Raw genomic sequence first — 15097 nt, forward strand, 5'->3', positions numbered from 1 at the left:
ATCTATCTATCTATCTATCTGTCTGTCTGTCTGTCTGTCTGTCTGTCTGTCCGTCTGTGCCTATCAATATAGTGCCTTTCCTATCTATCTATCCATCCATCCATTCATCCATCCATCAGTGCCTGGTTTAGGAAGCGGGCTGGACGTGTTGCCCACCTTTTCTAACATACTGTATATTCGGAGTGCATGCCTTGCCTTGCTTTGCCATTCAACTATTTATAGCCCACCTTAAAGAGTAAAATCCACGGATGTCTTGATTTATGTAACGTTCAGTCCAATTTGATTTAGATGCGCTGCTTGTTTCTTTTGTGTTTGTTTTAACTACAGTCCTACTGAGTTGTGCTTTTTCATTTCCTGTGTATCCAAACAAAGCTATAACTCTTGAATTCTCTGAGCCCTTTGGTTTTGTTTTTTTTTTTTTTTGTTCTGGGGGGTTTCACTCGTATCGTCCCCCTTTGACTGAGTGCCTCCTCGCTGTTGTCCTGCTCACTTGTGTTCTCGTCCTGCTCTGTCTGTCTGTCCGACACGCGCTACTCCAGCAAATCCCCGGATTCCTGTGATGTTTATTCCTCGAGCAGGTAGGTTGTTTCATAAAAGTGAAAACTGAATTGCAACCAACTGTGTGCTTGAGGTGACCTCGGACCTTTCAAACACGGCAAATGATTTCCTCATGTCTGCTGCTCCTCTGCCTTTTGCATAAGCGGAAGCATGTAGCGCCATGCTTATTGTAAATGTCTTGAAGTGAGGAGGTTAGCAATTCAGATTTGTTCATCCAGTGTGACCACAAGTAAAATGAAGTAACCATTTGTTTCGACATTCTTGAAATCGCCGTCTGTGTTTACGATAATGAGCCGACTATTAATGAAGTGCCGGGCACAAACATTCAGAAGGACCGCGCTTAGTAACCCAACAGCAGTTTAATGAGATGAGTTTGTGATGCCTACATAGCAGGCCGGAGAGCCAGGGCCGCGTCTTTGTGAGCACTACCTGGAATCCTTAATGATTTTCCAACTTCGGATATGAGGCTCCAGAACATAAGGAAAGAATTATGCAGATATTTGTAAATAGCCCTCTAATGCCGTTAATCAGGCCACAAGGTGGTTGTGCTAAATTATGACTGCCTGTTTTTTTGTTTTGTTTTTCTTACTACTTTTGGCAAAGAGTTGCCTTGGATGGAGCCGTGCGGGACTCAGACTCGTTCACAAGCACTAAATCTCGGCTTGTCCTTCACAGTTAAGGCGTACCTGCAAGAAACACGGGCGTAAACGGAGTCGGCAGGCTTTGTGTTCACATCTACAGTGGATTTAAAAAGTACTCAGACCCCTTCACTTTCTGCCCACTTCACGGTGTTACGGATTTCATTGACATTTTTGCCCCTCAATCTGCATTCAGTACCCAGAAAGGGTAGCAAATTTATTAACAATCAAAATCAGAAATCTCTCATTCATTCAAGTATTCAGCACTCTGTAGAAGCCCCCTTTTAGCAGCAATTCCAGTTTTGAGTCGTCTTGGTAAGTCTCTACAAGCTTTGCACACCTGGATTTGGCCACTTTATCTCCTTCTTCTCGTGTTAGATTGGATGGGAAGCATCAGTAAACTGCCATCTTCAGGTCTCTAGTGTGAAATGAATAGACTCAACACACTTAAAAAGGTTTGGGGCAGCCACCCGTATATTATTCCTGGCTGCAAAAGAGTCTTTTAAATACAGAGATGTTCTCTATACCGAGTCCAAAACAGAACTGTCGATGGTTTGTCAAGATGGTGGTTTTAAAGGACAGAACAGGAAGTGATGTAAGGGAACCGGAAGTGATGTTCAGAGTAGATGCCGGACGTGATAATCTTCTAGTCACCGGAACCGGAAGTGATGTTTTCTGAGTGCCGGAACCGGAAGTGATGTCTTCTGCTCTAAATCAGACAGGTTTTCCCGCGGCTGGTCTGCAGAGATAACAGGAGAAAGTTTAGTGCACCACGCCACCCCCTGGCCTGGAGTGGAATTACCTTTGCTTGGTCAGTACAATGTCTTCCTAGTCACACGTGTGTCACACTAGATTTGTTCATTTTGTCCCATCAATCTGCACTGAATAGCCCATAATGACAAAGTGAAAAGATGTTTTCAGAAAGGTACGTAAATGTAGTAAAAAATTAAAAACTGAAGTCTCTCCTTGATAGAAGTATTCAGACCCTTATTTCAGTACTCTGTAGAAGCCCCTTCAGCAACACTTAGAGCTTCGAGTCTCCCTGAGTAAGTCTCCATAAGCTTATCACGCCTGGAATTGGGCACTTCATCCCATTCTTCCTGGCAGATCCATTTGATTCAATGGGAAGCATCTCTAAACTGCCAACTTCAGGTCTCTCCGGAGATGTTTACGTCTGGGCTTTGGATGGGGTCACTCAAAGACCCTCAGAGACTTGTCCCAGAGCCACTCCACCATTATCTTGGCTGTGTGCTTTGAGTCATTGGTCTGAGGTGGCATGCACTTCAAACATGTTTTCAGAAAGGTCTGCAAATTTATTAAAAATCAAAAACTGAACTCTCTCATTCATGGCACTCCACATTGTGCTCAGGTGCCTCCTGTTTGCTTTAATTCTTCCTGAGATGATTCTAGAACTTGACTGGAGTCCAGCTATGGGAAACTGAATTGAGTGGTCATCATTTAGAAAGGCACACACTTATGTATTGAAGTTCCTACAATTCACACTGCATGTCAGGACCGAAACCAAGCCATGAAGTGCAAGGAACTCTCAGTAGACCTCCATGACTAAATTGTGTTGAGGCATAAATCAGGGCAAGGAGATCGAACCAGTTTTAAAGATCTGAGTGCTCCAAGAAGGAGAGTGGCCTCAGTAATTGTGAAAATGAAGAGGTCTGCCCAAACCAGGTAAGAAGGACCTTGGTCAGGGTGGTGACCAACAACTTGATGGTCCTTCTATGAGAGCTTCAGAGGTCCTCTGCTGAAATGGAAGAACCTGCCAGAAGGATGACCGTCTCAGCAGTGCTCCGTCAATCAGGCTGGACAGAAGCGAAAGGCGTGTGACAGTTTAAAGGACTCTGAGAGCACAAAGGGAAAGATCTTCTGTTCTGATTAGACAATCAACTGGACTCTTTGAGCAGAAGTGCAAGCGCTTTGTCTCTCCAAGACCAGGCACTGCTCACCATCCCTAAGGTGAAGTATGGTGGTGGCAGCATCATGCTATGGGGTTGTAGGGACAGAGTGACCGGTCAGAATTGAGGGAAGGATGAATGCAGCCAAACACAGAGAGGACCTTGAAGAAAACCTGCTCCAGAGTACTCGCCACCTTAGACTGGGGCATTGGTCCACCTTTCAGCATGACAGTGACCTGACACATAAAGCCAAGACAACGCTGGAGTGGCTTTGGGACAAGTGTGCCAGCCAAAGCCTGGAGTTAAACCCCATAGAACATGTGTGGAGAGACCTGAAGATGGCAAACGCTTCCCATCCAATCTAATGGATCTGCCATAAAGAATGGCATTAAACTGCCCATATCCAGGTGTGCAAAGTTTGTAGATACTTATCCAAGATGACTTGAAGCTGTAATCTCTGCCAAAGGAGGTTCTACTAAGTACTCAATTGATGGTCTGAATACTTTTACAAATGAGAGATTTCAGCTTTTGATTTTTAAGACATTTGCAATCTTTCTGAAAACACGTCTTCACTTTGTTATTATGGGTTATTGATGGGTAAAAACGGGCCATTTACCAAATCTAGAGACCTGAAGATTGCAGTTTACAGACATTTCCCATCCAGTGTAACAGAGTTTGAGAGGATCTATCAGGAAGAATGAGAAAAACTGGCCACATCCAGGTGTGCAAAGCTTATAGAGACCAAGAAGACTCAAAGCTGGAATTCCTGCCAAAGGGGCTTCTGCCAGGTACAGAATTAAAGGTTGGAAAACTCTAATGAATGAGAATTTTTAGCTTTGGATTTTTAATACATTTCTGAAAACATGTCACTTTGTCATTATGGGTTATGAAGCATCGCTTGATGAGCAAAAATGGCCAGTTTGTTCACTTAAATGTACAACACAATAATGTTTCCAGAATTTGAAGGAGGCTGGATATTTTTTATGAATCCACTACACGAGGCCTCCAACTCTCTAAATTTGCCATCAGTGGATTTCTTCATACTTTCCTTTTTTTTTTTTTTTTGATCCTTCACTAATTAAAGAAGCTGCCAGTCATTTTTTTTTTCCCATGGAGCATTTTGTTAACTGTTGCCTTCATTTGGCCACGCACTGAACTTGCCTTCAGACAGAAAGTAAATGAGAGCGTTCTGAAGAGTATACACGCTTGTCCGCTTCCTTAAGAATGCCTGCTTTAAACAGACAGGATGGTGTCCCGCGGTTAAAAATAGCCCAAGACTTGCAGCCGTGCCCTGGAACAGCTGGGAGCTGCGGTGTGAATATCTCGAGCGGGGTCTCGTTGTGTGTTGTGGGTCTGCACGCAGTAGGAGCTGTCGTAACAGATATAATAATAGAAGAGTCCACTTTAATGACAAAAATTCCTGAGATAACAAGGCGGTTATGTGTCTGTTAACACTTCCTAGAAAAACAAGACGTGGAGGACGATTACGGCGTTACTTAGAAAACCGTTAGAAGAAAGCTGCCAGTGTTGAAGTGGCTGGTTTTGAAGTAAGAGCACCACTTATACCAGCTGGACCGTGATGAACGCAAAGTGGGTAGCGGGAGGCAAGCCAACACATGGATGTCTCACGAATCCTAACAGAATTAGCAAAGTGGTGTCCTTCCTGGGTTTATTCCATACAATCTCCAATTACCTGCCCTTACTCCTCTTATATGGGAGCTCCTTTCATTGGCATTGGATTCTAGGAACGAGAGATTTGAGTTTTTGATCTTTAATCATTTTTCAAACTTTTCTGAAACCCTGGGTTCACTTGGTCATTATGGACTTGGTGAATGGGTTCAGCTGCTCAAAAGCAAAGTGCCAGGCCCTTTGTGGGTGCCCTTTTGTGGAAGTGGGTAGTTTAACTCTGAGTGACCTGCTGCTGTGACTTGGTCACTTTCAGGCAGAGTTTGCTTGTGTCCCCTTAGTGGCCACAGGAATTCTCTGCATTTGCAACTGATTAGCCTCTGCATCCCAAAGTTTAGTGTTTTAGCTTCTGCAGTGTTCTGCAGTGGGAACAGAAAGACGTCCAAGCCCCTGACTTTCCTCACACTTTATTTACGGATACATTTGCCATTTTTGCCCATCAATCTACACTCAGTAATCCATAATGATAAAGTGAAAAGATGTTTTTAGAAAGGTAAATAAATGTATTTAAAAAATGAAATATCTGTTTTATAGAAGTATTCAGACCTTTAATTCTGTACTTTGCAGAAGCCCCTTTGGCAGGAATTCCAGCTTTGAGTCTTCTTGGTCTCTATAAGCTTTGCACACCTGGATTGGCCAGTTTATCTCATTCTTCCTGATAGATCTTCTCAAACTCTGTTACACTGGATGGAAAATGTCTGTAAACTGCAATCTTCAGGTCTCTAGATTTGGTAAATTGGCCATTTTTACCCATCAATAACCCATAATAACAAAGTGAAGACGTGTTTTCAGAAAGATTGCAAATGTCTTAGAATCAAATGCTGAAATCTCTCATTTGTAAAAGTATTCAGACCATCAATTGAGTACTTAGTAGAAACTCCTTTGGCAGAGATTACAGCTTCAAGTCATTCTGGATAAGTATCTACAAACTTTGCACACCTGGATATGGGCAGTTTAATGCCATTCTTTATGGCAGATCCATTAGATTGGATGGGAAGCGTTTGCCATCTTCAGGTCTCTCCACACATGTTCTATGGGGTTTAACTCCAGGCTTTGGCTGGCAGACTTTGTCCCAAAGCCATTCCAGCGTTGTCCTGGCTTTATGTGTCAGGTCACTGTCATGCTGAAAGGTGGACCAATGCCCCAGTCTAAGGTGGCGAGTACTCTGGAGCAGGTTTTCTTCAAGGACCTCTCTGTGTTTGGCTGCATTCATCCTTCCCTCAATTCTGACCGGTCACTCTGTCCCTACAACCCCATAGCATGTCACCACCATACTTCACCTTAGGGATGGTGAGCAGTGCCTGGTCTTGGAGAGACAAAGCGCTTGCACTTCTGCTCAAAGAGTCCAGTTGATTGTCTAATCAGAACAGAAGATCTTTCCCTTTGTGCTGTCAGAGTCCTTTAAACTGTCACACGCCTTTTACTTCTGTCCAGCCTGATTGACGGAGCACTGCTGAGACGGTCATCCTTCTGGCAGGTTCTTCCATTTCAGCAGAGGACCTCTGAAGCTCTCATAGAAGGACCATCAAGTTGTTGGTCACCACCCTGACCAAGGTCCTTCTTACCTGGTTTGGGCAGACAGCCAACTTTATGAAGAGTTCTGATGGTGCCAGACCTCTTCATTTTCACAATTACTGAGGCCACTCTCCTCCTTGGAGCACTCAGATCTTTAAAACTGGTTTGATCTCCTTGCCCTGATTTATGCCTCAACACAATTTAGTCATGGAGGTCTACTGAGAGTTCCTTGCACTTCATGGCTTGGTTTTGGTCCTGACATGCAGTGTGAATTGTAGGAACTTCAATACATAAGTGTGTGCCTTTCTAAATGATGACCAATCAATTCAGTTTGCCACAGCTGGACTCCAGTCAAGTTCTAGAATCATCTCAGGAAGAATTAAAGCAAACAAGAGATACCTGAACACAATGTGGAGTGCCATGAATGAGAGAGTTCAGTTTTTGATTTTTAATAAATTTGCAGACCTTTCTGAAAACATGTTTGGAGTGCATGCCACCTCAGACCAATGACTCAAAGCACACAGCCAAGATAATGGTGGAGTGGCTCTGGGACAAGTCTCTGAGGGTCTTTGAGTGACCCCATCCAAAGCCCAGACGTAAACATCTCCGGAGAGACCTGAAGTTGGCAGTTTAGAGATGCTTCCCATTGAATCAAATGGATCTGCCAGGAAGAATGGGATGAAGCGCCCAATTCCAGGCGTGATAAGCTTATGGAGACTTGCCTTTCACTTCTGTCCAGCCACCCTACCAGAAACGGCTGATTGACGGAGCACTGCTGAGACGGTCGTCCTTCTGACAGGTTCTTCTATTTCAGCAGATGACGTCTGAAGCTCTCATAGAGGGACCATCAAGTTGTTGGTCACCAACCTGACCAAGGTCCTTCTTACCTGGTTAGCTAGTTTAGGTGAACAGCCAACTTTATGAAGGGTCCTGGTGGTGTTGGATTTCTTCTGTTTTACAATTACTGAAATGGAAATGTTCTGTGGGGTTTAAGTCTGGGCTTTGGGTGGGTCACTCAAAGACCCTCAGAGACTTGTCCCAGAGACACACCAGCATTGTCTTGGCTGTGTGCTTTGAGTCGTTGGTCTGAGATGGCTTGCACTCCGTAGCAGGTTTTCTTCAAAACCCCCTCTGTATTTGGTTCCTGTACCCCCATATCATGTTGCTGCACCAGCCACACTTCACCACAAGAATGGTATTAGGCAGATGATAAGCCATGCCTGCTACTCACCAAACATAGTACTTGGAGTTCTGCCCAGAAATTTCAATTTTTGTCTCCTCAGACCAGAGAATTTTTTCCTGGTGCTCTCAGAGTCCAACAGACAGGTTTTCTTCAAGGACCTCTCTGTGTTTGGCTGCATTCATCCTTCCTTCCATTGTGACCAATATGTCTGTCCCTGTTGTCTCACAGCATGATGCTGCCACCATCACCATACTTCACCCTAGGGACTGAATTAGCAGAGGGTGAGCAGTGCCTGGTCTTGGACAGACAAAGTGCTTGGAATGGTTGTCTAATCAAACCGGAGGATCTTTGCTCTCGTGCTCTCCTATAAACTGTCATAGGCCTTTTTATTCAGTTTATTCACCCAACCATACACGCCTGATAGATGGAACACTGCTGAGGTGGTCGTCCTTCAGACAAGTTCTCCCATCTCAGCAGAGCACTCCTAAAGCTCTTTTAGAGTGACCATTAAGTTGTTGGTCACCACCCTGACCAAAGCCCTTCCAGATGGCCAACTCTAGGAAGAGTCCTGGTGGTGCCAGACTTCCTCCATTTCACATTTATTTGTACTCCTGTGCACAGCTTCAGAAACGGTTTGACCCCCTTAGCCTGATCTGTGCCGCACCGGAATTTGGCCACGGAGGTCTACAGAGGGTCCTTGAACTTCATATCTTTGTCCCATCGTGCAGTGTGAATTGTGGGACCTTAAATACACAAGTGTTTGCCTTTCTAAACGATGACCAATCAATTCAGTTTGCCACAGGTGGGTTCCAATGAAGTCCTAGAAACATCTCAAGGAGAAATTAAAGCAAGCAGGATGTGCCTGACCACGATTTGGAGTGTCACAGCAAAGGAGCCGAATACTTCTAGGAAGGAGAGATTTGACTTTTTGATTTTTAATTAATTTTTCAAACTTTTCTGAAAGCCTGGGTTCACTTGGTGATTATGGGCTTGTGAGCGGGTTCAGTGCTTTTAAAGGTCCACTCTAAAGTGTTAAGTGTAGCACCAGTAATCTGACTGGTACCCAAGACGTGCCAGGGGGGCTGTTATACAAGTCAGGGCCCGGGAGAGAACTGTCCTAATGGCCTCACGACATATCGGCTATTTAACTAAAGTGTTACTGACACGCCATCTCACATGCAATGGAGAAACCTGGGAACTGCCATTTTTATCAAAATTGAGGTTTTTTTTTTTAGTTTTTGGAGTTATTGGGTCTTTTCTGATGTTATAAGGTAGTGGTGATGGCCAAATATGTCTTAGTCCAGTCATAGCACGATGGATATGTAGACAGAGTGCAAGACAAAAACCTGGCAACTCCACTGACCAATGAGGAAAGACCACCTACCAATGAAAACGTCGGATTATGGTCATGTGATTTAAGTGCTGCGACTGCGTGATTTAAATGGCAGGTGTTGTTGATTTGTGAAAAAAAAAAAATAATATTGTGTACGTGAAGCTCAGGAAAAATGAAATCCAGAGGTCGTTAATTACAGGGGCGACTTCATTTTCTCAATTTGCTGAAAACTTGACAGATGTGACATCCTGGGTTTTTCTGTAGTTGGTGAGACGTATTGCTGAACTTGACAGATGTGACATCCTGGGTTTTTCTGTAGTTGGTGAGACGTATTGCTGAACTGCTTGACTTGTTCCTGCCTGGCTGATCTGACTTAAGGGTCTAACTGGTTCACTTGCTACCAGCTGATGCCTGCTGCAGCTGGTGGGAGTTCTAGGGGGGTGGTGGGGTGGGGGGTTGCATCATTAAAAGGAATATTCACCTTTGTAAGCCTAGTGAGACATGAAAGCTCAGTAACGGCTGCCATGTCAAGCTGACCAGTCTTCAGTTTCCCAGGTTTGCTGTGACCAGGTGTGCTGGCGTTGCCCAGGCTTTTGCATTATGCCAGCTTGCCACCTGACACCGTTGTTTCTTTCTCTCTCTCCTTCTGTCTCTGCTTCTCCTGGTCTCTCTCACAGATTCAACGGCTATAATTCCAGCACCTTCCCGAGGCCTTACTCCGCCCTGAGTGCCCCCGCTACGCCCAGCTCTCGCTATGGAGTACCCGGCTCACCCTCCCAGGACCCTAAAGCAGACAGGTTTGCTCAAGCCTTATGTTCCTCTTGTCTCTGTCTTTGTCAGCGGCCATTTTTGGGTTCTCCTTCTCTCTATCCTCTTTTTAACTTTGGGGTATTTTTATTGTTTTCTATCAGGTATACCAGACACTGTTGTCTTTTTATTTATGAAGAAATTCAGTTAGTATTGCAAATGCAAAAGGAGCACAGGGAGGACATGCAGACCACACTCAGGGGGAGATCTGCATGGACACTGCTGTTAGACACACACACACACACACACTAGACCTCATAATGTCATTTGAGTGCCACGTCACACCTAAGCACTGTTGTTGTTGAAAGTCTGCCCTTTTTCAAAACACCACGTCACAAAACACACATCGCCTCACGCTGTTTCCTTTGACTTCAGTTTACTCTTACAGCTGACGATGAACCCCAGTATAGATAGTCGTCGACTAACAAGCAGGTTTAGTTCGGACAGAGTGGTCATAAGGCTCTCTGGACATAAGACGGACCACTGTATTTAAATGGTCAGGTGGCGCAGTGGTTAGCGTGGCTGCCTCGCAGTAAGGAGATCACAGGTTCACATCCTCCCTGCGTGGAGTTTACAAAGCACTTTGAGTAGTAAAGCACTATATAAATGTAAAGAATTATTATTATTCGACCATTTTCTTATATTTACAACCCTTTTATTAACTTTCTTTAGCCATGGTGATGATATTTTTATTATTACAGTACTGCAGATATTTGTACTGTTTTGAATGCGATAACTTAAAGTCACAGGCGATCTCCTTCACTTTCTTTCCTCCCTCATACCGCTTGACCTCCTTCATTTTTATGTCGAGACCGATGGCCTTTCTTTCCTTCTTGGCAGGTCAAAGGCACTTTGTTCTTAGTAGACATGTTTAGGGGTTTTGAAAAAGCAGTCAAAGCCGCTGCTGGAAATAAACTGAGATCGAGATGAATGACGCCGACGACAGATACAGCAGTAGGAGGAAGAGAGCTGGCATGGCGAAGACTGCTGTTTGCCCGCAAGACGCGGTAGCAGTCGTAAGTTGAAAAGCCAATAAATGCCTAGTCATTGTAAGTCGATGACAATCTGTGCATCATCTTTGAACATGAGAACACTAGAGAAACTGTGATGGGAACAGGCCATTGAGCCCAACAGAGCTCACCAGTCCTGTCCAGCTAATTTCTCTAAAATAGATAGATAGATAGATAGATAGATAGATAGATAGATAGATAGATAGATAGATAGATAGATAGATAGATAGATAGATAGATAGATAGATAGATAGATAGATAGATAGATAGATAGATAGATACTTTATTAATCCCAACGGGAAATTCACAAAATAACGTCAGATTGAGTCTTGGAGGTCCCTAAAGTCCTCCTCTACTACCACACTACTTGATCATCAGGCATTTTCACACCACAGGAGCTTTTTTTTCTGGAACCAATGAGTTCCTGTACGATGGACAAAATTGTCACAATTGCTTTTAGGAATCAAATATCCAAAAGCAAAAAAAAAAAAAAAGAGGCCACAAAAGAGAAAAACTTTAAAACCTGCCAACCCAAAAACAAAGATAAGTTCTTTTAGCATTTAACAATTCATTGGAAGGATTCTGTAAAACCAGAGGCAAAAAAAAAATTAAAAATGTTTGCGTAAAAAGCAAACCTGAAGCAAACAAATCCAAAAACAGGACCAGAATATGAAAAAGAGTTCAAACCAGTAAACTCAAACTCAAATCAAAAAATAAGCGACAATCCCAAACAGGAAGTCAAAATCACAAACCAATGGTATAATCAGTAACATTTTAGAGTAAGCATTTAAACTGATGAAGTGGATTCTCTTCCCTTTTTTTTATTCTGTTCTGTTTTATTCTTACGGAAGTGTATTTGGGCCACGCTGGGGAAAAAAAAAATACGACACAGTGAAGAAAAAAAAATGCTAAATGTCGAGATTAAAGACGACAGGTTGACTTTATTCTCGACATTTCCACTTTATTCTCGCCATTTATGTTAAGATTAAAGTCGACATTTCCACTTTATTCTCGTAGTTTGTTTTGTCAGTAGAATGTCGCAAAATCTTAAAATGAATGTTTAATTTACTAGATTTTCTCAAACCCCATCATAAGTTAGGTAGCACATTAAATGCATTGTGTTAAGTTTTCCCTGAGCCATGTTAATTGCTACGTGCTTCTTAAACTGACTTCCTCTTGCACTAAGAGGAGGCACAGACAGCGATCACCGCACAATATCATGAATATTCACATCATATTCCTGTTCTCTGAACATTTAGAATGCTAAGATAAATACTTGATATCATTTTCATGATGAAATGCATTAAAGCATGTGGGGGCACGGTGGTGTGGAGGTTGCACTGCTACCTCGCATGCAAGGGGGTCCCGGGTGTTCCCTGCCTTGAGTTTCCATGTTTTTCTGGTGGGTTTACTTGGCGTGCTTCAGTTTCCTTTCAATGTCATGTAGGATGTGGGGTTTTGTTATGTTTTATTGACCCTGCTACTGTATGTATTGCTCATATTCACCCTGCAATGTGCTGGCACCCTGTTCAGGATTTGCTCCTGCCTCACACATAATGCTTGCTGGGATGGGTGCAACCCTGAATGGATGGCATAATTACAGTAAACATGTATAACAAAGATTTTTTTAAAGTTCTGAACACTCCATGGTCTAAGTATATAACTAGTTTTAATTTCACAAAGACATTTATCGTGTGGTGATTGGTTATGTGGAGAAAGAAAAAGGAAGGATATGAACTGGGGTTTTGGTACGTCAGATAGAGACAGCACGCGTGCAATAAAGAAAGCCCGCTCAGAAGAACATCCATTGAATTCTGTTTTCGTGTCACCAACCACCAGATCACAAACCCAACATTTACACAATATTTAAGTTAAACCTGTGCGATACCCATTCATACATCCAGTTTTTTGGAGCTCTCGTCACACCTGCCACAACGTTCTCTACACTGAACGTACACCTGGGGACCCCTTAATGCAAGGGAGCAGCACTATAGCCACGCTACCGTGCCCCCCGCCACCCATGTTTAATACATGCTTTAATGCATTTCATCATTAAAAGGATATCAAGTATTTATCTTAGTATTCTGAATGTTCATAGAGCAGGAATATCATGAAGTCAATGCGCGGCGATCGCTGCCGGCACCTCCTCTTAGTGCAGAGTTAGTCAGTTTAAGAAGTGCGTAGAGATTAACAACTGGGTCGGGAACACATAATATAAAGCATTTAATGTGCTACATTAACTTATGACAGGGTTTGAGAAAATCTAGTAAATTAAACATTCATTTTAAGATTAAGTTTAGTTTGCGACACTCTACTCACAAAATAAACTACGAGAATAAAGTGAAAATGTCGACTCTCATAAAGTGTAAATGTCGAGAATAAAGTCAACATGTCGACTTTAATCTTGACATTTAGTTTTTTTTTTCTTCTTCACTGTGTCCATATTTTTTTTTTCACCGTGGCCCAAGTACGCTTCTGTATATTCTATTCTATTTATTTATTTATTTCCCTACTATTAAAGTTTTATTCCGCTGGCCTAGCTCTCTTTCTCATGGGTGGGAGTTGATTTGATTCAAACCTAGTTTTGTAAAATTTGACTTGCTTGTGTGGAATGTTATTTGATTTTATAATTCAATAAAATGTTTAAAAAAAAATGCCAAACCAAAAGCCGAAGATTATGACCCTTCCTCAGCTCTGACTTAAGTCCTTTTCAGATATCATTAGTTTTACACCAGGACGTGGAGTAAAGTCAGCGCCTGAAGTTCTCCATACCTGCTTTTCCCCCTTCTTGCCTTAGGAGTACCAGCAGTTAACGTGTGGTTACCATCAGTGCAGACCACATTAACGACCCTTATTTATAACAACCGCATGTCTGTCCGCACCTTTATTCAGCTTAAACAACAAGGAGTATTCAGGCACTGAGTAAAATTGTTATTACCAGAGGAGTCAGTCCCATCACTGAAATGACAGAATTTTACTGACACGTCAGTTCACTTGGGACTTCTTTACCCTGGAGTTATTTCTTATGGACTTTTATAGAAAGTAAAAAGGTACCAGAGGACCTCTGTATTTAGGGTCCCATCCAAATCACTGAAATGACAGAATTTTACTGATGTGTCAATTCGCTCCACCCTGCTTTAATCTGGAGTTATTTCTTATGGACTTTTTATAGAAGGTAAATTAATTTTGGTCCTGTCCGAATCACTCAAATTATGAAATTTTACTGACATGTCGATTTGTGTAGGACTAGTTTCACCTGGAGTTATTTTGTGAGGATTTTTTATAGAAGGTAAAGAGGTACGGCAGGACCTCTGTAATTTTGGTCCCGTCCTAGTCACTCATATCACAGAATTTTACTGACATGTCGATTCACACTGGATTAATTTAACCTGGAGTTATTTTTATGGACTTTTTTATAGAAGATAAAAGGTTCTGTAATCTTCACCAAGACATTAACACGCACTCCATAAAAAGTTACTGACATGAGCAATTCGGACGGGACTAAAATTTCCCAGGGTCCTCTAGTAGTTATTACTTTACCCCACTTTCTGGTGTCAAACTAATCCCATCCGAGTAATGCTTTAAATACTACAGAGGCTGGCCAGTAATCATCGTGTAAACAGATGGCCTCTCCTCTTTAGGCTCCACATACAGGAGGCAGGGCAGACAACAAGAGACGTGAAGACATGGTCACTTAACATAATACAAAATTGAAAAATGATTCATAAAAGTTCTGTATTTAACAAATAAAATACAGTACATACAAAACTAAACCAAAAGAAGCATAATCTATTTGTTGTTTAAATATTAACTGAAAAAGGGATAAACTTGAGCTAGGGCAGCAAACATGGCTGTACAGTAACACGTATCACAGGATAGCTGACTCAATTACTTAAGACTTTTTGAAGTGAATTCTAGCCTTGTGCTCCCGTCAGATAATTCAGTTTTCTTACCTTGGCGTACTGTACTAGACACATTTGTTTTTGTCCAAGTCAATCCCATAATAGAACTTATTGCTGAGACACTGGTGCACGTCATCTCTACCTAGAGAGCCTACTGAAGGGTGAGGTTGGACACATCAACGAAGCTGAAGCTGTTAGATCATCCACCGCGTGTTTGCTACATGTTTATCGATTCATTTCAAAATGACAAAAGTTAAACAAGTGATGTTTCATTGGCTTTCAGACCAGCGCTTGGTGGGCTCCTGACCTCCTCATACAGACAACACCAAGAATCTCTGGCAGCTGAACGAGAACGACGGAGGCAAGAGAGAGAAGAGCGATTGCAGAGAATAGAGAGAGAAGAGAGGAACAGATTCAAGTAAGCCCCTGGGCCGGGTGGTGGCATCAGCGTTCATTATGTTTCATGTCATGATCAGGCTTATCTTTCTGTTCAACCTCTCATTTTGTTTAGAACTTATTTTAGGGTTTTTTTGAGGAATCTTATGGTTACAACTACTT

At 42.6% G+C, this 15097-nt stretch overlaps 1 protein-coding gene across 7 annotated transcripts in view; it reads left to right on the forward strand.

The window, feature by feature from the left end:
* Nucleotides 1–15097, forward strand: part of LOC114664022 (FH1/FH2 domain-containing protein 3-like) — a 722250-nt gene that overhangs the window by 548458 nt on the left and 158695 nt on the right. For all 7 annotated transcript variants that reach the window (XM_051935624.1, XM_051935621.1, XM_051935625.1 and 4 more), the window contains 2 exons: nt 9498–9617; nt 14823–14957. In XM_051935624.1, coding sequence (XP_051791584.1) covers nt 9498–9617; nt 14823–14957 — 255 coding nt within the window. The remainder of the gene's footprint in view (nt 1–9497; nt 9618–14822; nt 14958–15097) is intronic.

The sequence above is a fragment of the Erpetoichthys calabaricus genome, chromosome 13 (genome assembly GCF_900747795.2).
Source record: "Erpetoichthys calabaricus chromosome 13, fErpCal1.3, whole genome shotgun sequence".
In the NCBI taxonomy this organism is placed as follows: domain Eukaryota; kingdom Metazoa; phylum Chordata; class Cladistia; order Polypteriformes; family Polypteridae; genus Erpetoichthys; species Erpetoichthys calabaricus.